The 8,697-nt window shown below is 41.1% G+C and overlaps 1 protein-coding gene across 1 annotated transcript; it reads right to left on the bottom strand.

Annotated features, from left to right (window-relative positions):
• Positions 1 to 4,822: 4,822 nt before the first annotated feature.
• On the bottom strand, positions 4,823 to 7,754 carry LOC104659273 (prenylcysteine oxidase-like). Its single transcript, XM_010359391.2, has one exon. It carries the CDS (start codon positions 7,723 to 7,725, stop codon positions 6,211 to 6,213), a length of 1,515 nt encoding a protein of 504 aa, XP_010357693.2. The 5' UTR covers positions 7,726 to 7,754; the 3' UTR covers positions 4,823 to 6,210.
• Positions 7,755 to 8,697: the final 943 nt, after the last annotated feature.

Below are 8,697 nucleotides of genomic sequence, written 5' to 3'. Positions count from 1 at the left end.
GTTAGAGGAGTCAATTATTTTAACTTGTTTTATCATTCACAGTAGCTTCCTACATGAATATGAAATTAATTTTTTGTCTATATGACTTAGATTATTAAACAAGGACATGAAGCTAGCCTCTTAAAATAAATGTTCAGAAATTAACTTTTTCTCAAGCTAGCTGCCCTCTACCCCAACACTACCACTTTTCATCTATCAGAAACACTCAAAAACTTAATAATCTCTACCCCAGAATCCCCCATTACAGTCTGTTATGGTTTGGTTTGTCCCTCTCAAAACTCATGTTGAATTTTGATCCCCAGTGTGGTGGCATTCAGAGGTGGGGCCTAGTGGGAGGTGTTCGGGTCATAATGAGATTTCTTATGAATGGTTTGGTGTTATTCTCGTGGTAGTCAAAGAGTTCTCACTCTGGTGAAACTGGATTTGTCCTCCTAGAAATTGATTAATTTCCATGAGAAAGCCAGGATGTCCTTCAGGTTTTATCTCTTTCAAGTGTCCACTTCCCCTTGAACTTTCTGCATCATGTTATAATGCAGCATAAAAACCCTCACCAGAAGCCAGGGGCATGCTCTTGAACTTCTCAGCCTGTGGAACTGTAAACTAAATAAACCTCTTTTCTTTAGAAATTACCCAACCTCAAGTATCCTGTTATAGCAACACAAAATAGATGAAGACATATCCTATATAAGTAGTTACCACATCCCACCCATGTCACCAATAACGTGCCTCCCTCTTCATGCCCACTGCCACTGCCTTGTTCTAAGCACTCATACCCTAAATTCCAGATCATCTGAATTTCCTAATAGTTGACCTTCCTAGCTTTAGGCTATACCCATCCAAACATTCTTTTATAAACGTCCATTTACTCAGGTCATGTATTTGCATTATAACATTAAAGAGCTTTTGAATTCTTCCCAGTGAAAGCTAATGGTATACTAACCTGTTGTTTATTTCATGAGCTCTTTTTGTTTCAATGCTGTACATTTTGATTTCTATATTCCCCAATATATGCCTATCCTTAGGCATATATTGTCCAAATAATAGTCTATATATTCACAAACTTGCCGTGTTCACTTGGCTCTCTGTCAGGTTACTTGTTTCACCTAGTTCCTTTCTCACTGCTTTTCAAAGCATACCCATTTCTTCAGCTTCAGCTTGTTACCATTTCTCCTGTCTCTTAACATCCCTTGTCAATTTCCTTCTTCAAATTATTTTAGCACTGAGTCTGGATCACAAAATTTAGTATATAAGATTCTTTAGATTATTTGGGTTCTGTCTCAGGTATGTTGCTCATGTTTCTTAAACTTGAATGTAAACTTTAATCATAGAGACTGTGTTTTATATTTTCTTATTATTGCATATAATACCTGACACAATGGAGTTCACAAAAAATATGTGAAGCACCTTTTTGATTGGTAATAAAATACAATAGATTTAGTATAAAATAAAATTGCTACAGTATCGGGAGAACCTGCTCCTGATGTTTAATGTGGGTTCTTTTCTATTTCCTAAGTGTCTCTGCTGGGTTTCCTAAGGGAAAGAACACAAGAGAGAGAGAAATTTAAAGCTGGGTGTCGGGGGAGACATCACATGTCAGCAGGATCCGTGATGTTCCCCAAGCCATAAAACCAGCAAGTTTTTATTAGCAATTTTCAAAGGGGGAGGGAGTGCATGAATAGGGTGTGGGTCACAGAGATCACATACTTTACAAGGTAATAAAATATCACAAAGCAAATGGAGGCAGGGTGAAATCACAGGACCACTGGATGAGGTGAAATTAAAATTGCTAATGAAGTTTCGGGCATGCATTGTCATTGATAACATCTTATCAGGAAACAGGGTTTGAGAGCAGACAACCTGTCTGACCAAAATTTATTAGGCGGGAATTTTCCTCCTCCTAATAAGCCTGGGAGCGCTAGAGGAGACCAGGGCTTATTTCATCCCTTCGGCTTTGACCTTAAAGTCGGCACACGCTACTAAGGGGGCCGTTCATAGGCCTACCCTCAGGGCACATTCTCCTTCTCAGGGATGTTCCTTGCTGAGAAAAAGAATTCAGTGATATTTCTCCTGTCTGCTTTTGAAAGAGGAAAAATATAGCTCTGCTCCGTCCGGCTCACTGGCGGCCAGTTCAAAGTTACCTCTCTTGTTCCCTGAACATCGCTGTTATCCTGTTCTTTTTTTAAGATGCCCAGATTTCATATTGTTCAAACACACATGCTCTACAAACAATTTGTGCCATTGACACAATCCTCACAGGGTCCTGAGGCCACATTCATCCTCCTCAGTTTACGAAGAAGATCACAGGATTAAGAGATTAAAGTAAAGACAGGCATAGGAAAACACAAGGGTATTGATTGGGGAAGTGATAAGTGTCCATGAAATCTTCACAATTTATGTTCAGAGATTACAGAAAAGACTTGCGTAAGAAATTATAAAAGTATTAATTTGGGGAACCAATAAATGACCATGAAATCTTCACAATTTATGTTCTTCTGCCGCAGCTTCAGCCGGTCCCTCCGTTCTGGGTCCCTTACTTCCCACAACACTAGAGTCCTGCTTTTTTCTCTTTTTTTTCTTTCTTTCTTTCTTTTTTTTTTTTTTTTTTTTTTTTTTTTTTTTTTTTTTTCAGCAGCTCTTTGTAAATCTTCGTTGACTTTTTCTTTTATTTTAGCAACAACATAGAGCTGAATTATAGAACTAGTTCTTCAAGTGTGGTTCCTATAGTAGAACAGCAGCATCACCGGGGAACTTAATAAAATGCAACTTCTTATGTCCCACAACAAACTTACTGAATAGACAGGGTGGAGCCTAGTGATGTTTTAACAAGCGTTTCAGGTAACTGATACATGCTCATCTCAGAAAACCACTGGAGCAGAGTTGGCTTTCATTCAGCCCCTGCATCATTTTTACCAGTCTCTTCTATTAAAAAAAAAAAAAAAAACAGTGGTCTGGAGCAGCAAGCTCTGACAGTGGTTCTTCTTCCAATAAAACTCTTCTTTAATACTATAGTTGCCTAAAAAAACTACCTAATGCGCTTGGAGTAGCAGGTTCTGCTAGAATTTTTCTCCCATTAAAAAAGTATTCAGGGGCCAGGCGCGGTGGCTCAAGCCTGCAATCCCAGCACTTTGGGAGGCCGAGACGAGCGGATCACGAGGTCAGGAGATCGAGACCACCCCGGCCAACACAGTGAAACCCCGTCTCCACTAAAAAAAATACAAAAAACCAGCCGGGCGAAGTGGCAGGCGCCTGTAGTCCCAGCCACTCCGGAGGCCGAGGCAGGAGAATGGCGTAAACCCGGGAGGCGGAGCCTGCAGTGAGCCGAGATCTGGCCACCGCACTCCAGCCTGGGCGACAGAACGAGACCCCGTCTCAAAAAAAAAAAAAAGTATTCAATACTGTAGTTGCATTAAAACTACTAATGTCCTTGGTGTATTGATAAACTGTTTTGGTTTTGCCAAAGCAATTTCAGAAGCCCTACTGGAAAATTTATCCAGAGTAGGTTTGATGTAATACCAGCAACATTTTATTTTATTTATTTATTTATTTTGAGACATAGTCTCACTCTTGCCCAGGCTGGAGTGCAGTGGTGCGATCTCTGCTCACTGCAACCTCCATCAACAGGGTTCAAGCAATTCTTACGCCTCAGCCTCCCAAGTAGGTGGGATTACTGGCATGCGTGCGCCACCATGCCTGGCTAATTTTTGTATTTTTAGTAAAGACGGTTTCACCATGTTGGCCAGGCTGGTCTCAAACTCCTGACCTTAAGAGAGCCACCTGCCTCGGCCTCCCAAAGTGCTGGGATTACAGGCGTGAGCCACCACACTCAGCCTAAATTTTTTTTTTTTTTTTTTTTTTTTTTTTTTTTTTTTTTTTTTTTTTTGAGACGGAGTCTTGCTCTGTTGCCAGGCTGGACTGCAGTGGTGCGAACTCGGCTCACTGCAACCTCCGCCCTGCGATTGAGGCAATTCTCCTGCCTCAGCCTCCCAAGCAGCTGGGATTACAGTAGCTGGGACTACAGGCGTGCGCCACCACGCCCAGCTAATTTTTGTATATTTAGTAGAGATGGGGTTTCAGCATGTCGGCCAGATGGTCTCGATCTCCTGATCTCGCGATCCGCCTGCCTTGGCCTCCCAAAGTGTTGGGAACGCAGGCACGAGCCACGCACCCAGCCTAAATTGGTATTATAAGTAAAAATATATCTCATTGCAAAACAAGTCTACGTATGATAGAAATTAGTATTTACCAATATTTAGCATATACATAACAGTATTACATTCTTTACAAATTGTCATTAAAACCACAAAAGGAAACAAATATGAATACCTCTTAACATACCTGTTAAGAATAAAACTAGAAAAAAACACCCTTTTGACAAACCATGAGTTTAATCCCCTATCACATATATCTTGGCAGTTTTGTCAGCATATTAACATTCACAACTGTGGTAGGGAAGAAGTGACTTTTACTCAGAACCAAAGTTAACACTATTTTGCTAAAGTAGTTAATGCCATGATTTTATGAAGGACTTTTTTTTTTTTTCTATTCAATAGAGGGATTTTTTTTTTTTAGATGGTCTCTGTTGCCCAGGCTGGAGTACAGTGGCATGATCATGACTCACTGCAGCCTCAACCTCCAATGCTCAAGTGATCCTCCCACCTCAGCCTCCTGAGCAGCTAGGACCACAGGCGTGCATTACTATGCCTGGCTAACTTTTTGAAAATCTTCTGCAGAGACGGGGTTTCACCATGTTGCCCAGGCTGGTCTAAGCCTTTTATTTTTTTTAATAACATTACACGTTAAATTGGTTGCATTTACTTTTGAATTCTTAATCTTTTGCTTGTTCTGTTCTACCAGTGTCTTGACAGTTAATCATGATCTTTGTACAGTAGATGCAGAACTAGTTCTCAAGTTTGGCTGCATGTTAGTTACCATTTGGATGCTTTAAAACCCTACAGGTGATTCCAATGTGCAGCCAAGGTTGAGAGCCACTGTCTTAAGATTTCAGCAACCAATTTCTCACCCAGAATGCTACAGTAACTGAAACACTTAACTCTTTGGACATATGCTGGACTTGGTTAACTCTGGTGTCATTCCAAGTATTCTGTTCTAGCGCCAACTGTTAGGCTGTCTGTGCTTCTTATCAAGATTACTTCTAAAGTTGTAAGAGAAAGATCCTTGCAAAATGGATCTGCTTTGATACAGATTGGGTTTCTTAGGACTTCTAAGGCACTAAAACCCCTTTGTAGGCATTTTCACACCCACATTTATGATTCTCAACCCTGGGTGCACATTAGAAACTTTAAAAAGCTACAATGCTAAGGTCCTATCCTCAATCTTTGAATCTGAATCTCTGGTTATGGGGGTCTCTCCGTATTTTTAAAAGCTCCTGAAATGAGGATTTAATAATAGAATGCCAGTTTCTTAATTCAGTAGCCCATATTTGTTTTTCATTTTACTTGAGATTTTTGTTTAACATCTTCAAGTTACATTACTAAGACTTCTAAATTTCACCCCTAATCAAATCAAGACAGAAGAATCAAAAGACAACATTCTGAAAGTCAAGGCTTTAGGCATGGGCACATATACTTCAAACAGGTATGAAATTACTAAGAGTCAGGCATAAGACACCAGCTCCCATAAATTTTATCTGACTGAAGATTACATATAGCTGTAAAGTTCAAAAGGACTACTCCCCAACTAAGACGTCTTTAAGTTCTCCCTCAGGTACTCACCTTAAAATGTTCTACAATTTTGATCAAAATCCAGGGCCCCACCCCAGACCTACTGAATCAGAATCTTCAAGAGAGGAGCTTAAGAATCCATATGGTTTAACAAACTTCAGGTGATTATTTTTATTTACTTTTTTTTTTGAGATGGAGTTTTGCTCTTGTTGCTCATGCTGGAGTGCAATGGCGCAATCAGCTCACTGCAACCGCCACCTCCTAACTCCAGGTGATTCTTATTATCAGACAAGTTTAAGAAAAACTCCTAATGGATAGTAAAAGAATACTTTGAGATGGCATAAGTGCAATAGCTATACCTTCACACTTAATGAGAACTGTGTGTTTTCCTATGACCAGCAGGGATTACTTTTATTAAACAATGATAATGGCAAATTATCTGGTTCAAAATCATCTCTGCTCAGATTTTGTTCTTTTTTTGCCACTGATAGTCATTTGGAACTAGGAGGGGAAAAAAGAGTGTGTCACTTCATAGCTCAGTTTTCAGTTTCTCATATAAGCCATCCTGGTCAATCATGTCTGTGTGCCCATTCCAGCGGTGATAGGCAAGAAGTGCAGCATTGTGAGCTGCAATGGCACTCATCTCCATGGCACTTGCTGCACACTCTATGCCACTGAGGTAATAAAGTCGATCATGGAGAATGATAGAGGGGCATTTCTCTGGGGGCTTATAGTGAGGATATGCAAGCCATGGCTTCTTCACAGCATAATCATAGGACAGAAAGGGCTTTAAAATTTGTGCTTTAGTTAGAGTTTCTTGGGAAAAGATCTTCCAAACATATGTTCCATCTGTTGATGGCTCAGGATATTCCTTTTCTCTCACAGAGGACACAATCCCAATACTGTTAATGAACAAATCTGAATTATCAGTGGTTAAAACTGTACTAAGGCCAAATTTATCTATGGGTCTAGAGCTAAAGATAGATGTATTCAATTCCCCCTTAACTAAAGTTGTCACTATATGTTGGTAATATTGATGGAATTCCTCAATTGGAGGGTCAAAGTTGAGAAAAGTAATGTTAGACATTTTTCGATTCAATGGAGTGGCCACCAAGACGATGTCATAGAAGTCTGAATGAGTCTCAGTTCCAATTTGGTAGACCACTTCATACATCTTTGTTGGATTTCCTGTGTGCTTGGTCTTTGTTTTCTCCTCTATGTACATTACTGAGCCAGATATAAGATTGCTTTTGGATGCCTGCAGGAGCCCTGAGCAAACAAGTTTATTGCCACCTTCTACTGCCCAAAGGCCAGAATCAGAACAGGACAGTGACACTGCCCCCACAAAGGCATTGATGTCCGTGCTTTGGCCATAATTGACCCTCATAACAGGAGCAATCATTTCATTGAGGAATTTCTCAGAGAAGCCGGCCTTTTGCAAGGTTTCAAGAAGTGTTCGATTAAGCAGTCCAAGGAAGTCATCTCCTCCTAGAGCATGAAGTAATTTTTCAACACTACTGAAGGCATAGTCATGAGATTGGTAGTGGTAGATCCTCATGAACTTGTCTAACACGTCCTCTACCCACATGTGCATACGGAGGGACTGAAATCCATAGCGCCAAACTAATTTAATCACGTTAATTATGAACCAGTTGCTCTCCTCAAATACCAGAGCCTCTCCATTATATATCCCCAGTAGGCCACCAGAGGCCTGAACAGTAGAGAGACCCAGGTCTTTGACAAAACGCTTCATGTGCAGATTTAAAGGATGGATGACAGAACCTCCTGCCTCATATTCTTGCCCCTGCACCATCATGGTAGCCAGGCGGCCCCCGACCTCTTCTCTTTCAAACAGGTCTATCTTCACATCTTTCCCAAATTTCTGCCGCAGGTAATAGGCTGCTGAAGTGCCACCAATTCCGGCTCCAATAATCGCGATTTTATCTGGCGGGGCACGCAGCTCGGCGCCATCGTGGCATCCGCAGCTGCACAGCAGCAGCCACAACCCCAGCAACCAGACTGGCTCCGCGACGGCGCGCCCCATGGCCTCCACAAGCGCTGCAGCTAGCCCCGAGAACCTCTTTTTTTTTTTTTTTTAAATGGAGTCTCGCTCTGTCACCAGACTCCACCTCCTGGGTTCAAGTGATTCTCCTGCCTCGGCCTCCTGAGTAGCTAGGACTACAGGTGCATGCCACCATGTCCCACAAATTTTTGTATTTTTAGTAGAGATGGGGTTTCACCATATTGGCCAGGATGGTCTTGATCTCTTGACCTCGTGATCCACCCACCTTGGCCTCCCAAAGTGCTGATAGTACAGGCGTGAGCCACTACACCCAGCCGAGTCCTGCTTTTAAAATATGCCCTCCTTAAATAGCAAATTCAAATCAACTTGGTTTTCAGAATCCTAGGAAACTTGGCTGCATGTCACCTGCCATGAAGCAATGGCTCAAATTCAAATGAGAAGAGTATATTTTCACATCAGATTCTGCATTCCTCTGTATCCCACTATCTGCCTTCCTTCTAAGTTATTTCAATGTTCACATCAGAGACACGTCCCATATTCTAGTGCACTGGGGGTTGACTTCATCAACTCTGAAGTCTACCTCCTACTTACCCCACCTATCCACTTCTAAGATCATACCCTAGATTGTATTATTCAGTGGAAGTTTTTTATCTCCAAAGTAATATTTCAGATATTTCTCACCATAACCTTCTCTCTTTATAGCTTCCCTGTTTAACAAATCTATTTTTGTCTTTGTCCTCTTTAGGGATCCCACCCTCTAGTTTATAATTTCTCATCAAATTGCCCTACTTTGTTCATTTTTCTCCTTAGCCATTATAAGATTAACTGTTCACCCAAAATTCATATGTCGAAGTTCCAAACCCCAGTACCTCAAAATGTGACTGCACTTGGAAATGGGCATTTAAAGATGTGTTTAAGTTAATAAAGGCATTAGGGAGGACCCTAATCCAAGCTGCTTGGTGTCTTTATGATAGGGGAAATTTGGACACACCA

Source organism: Rhinopithecus roxellana, chromosome 9, assembly GCF_007565055.1.
Source record: "Rhinopithecus roxellana isolate Shanxi Qingling chromosome 9, ASM756505v1, whole genome shotgun sequence".
NCBI classification, from domain to species: Eukaryota; Metazoa; Chordata; class Mammalia; order Primates; family Cercopithecidae; genus Rhinopithecus; species Rhinopithecus roxellana.
This window is presented reverse-complemented; position numbering and strand designations above follow the sequence as displayed.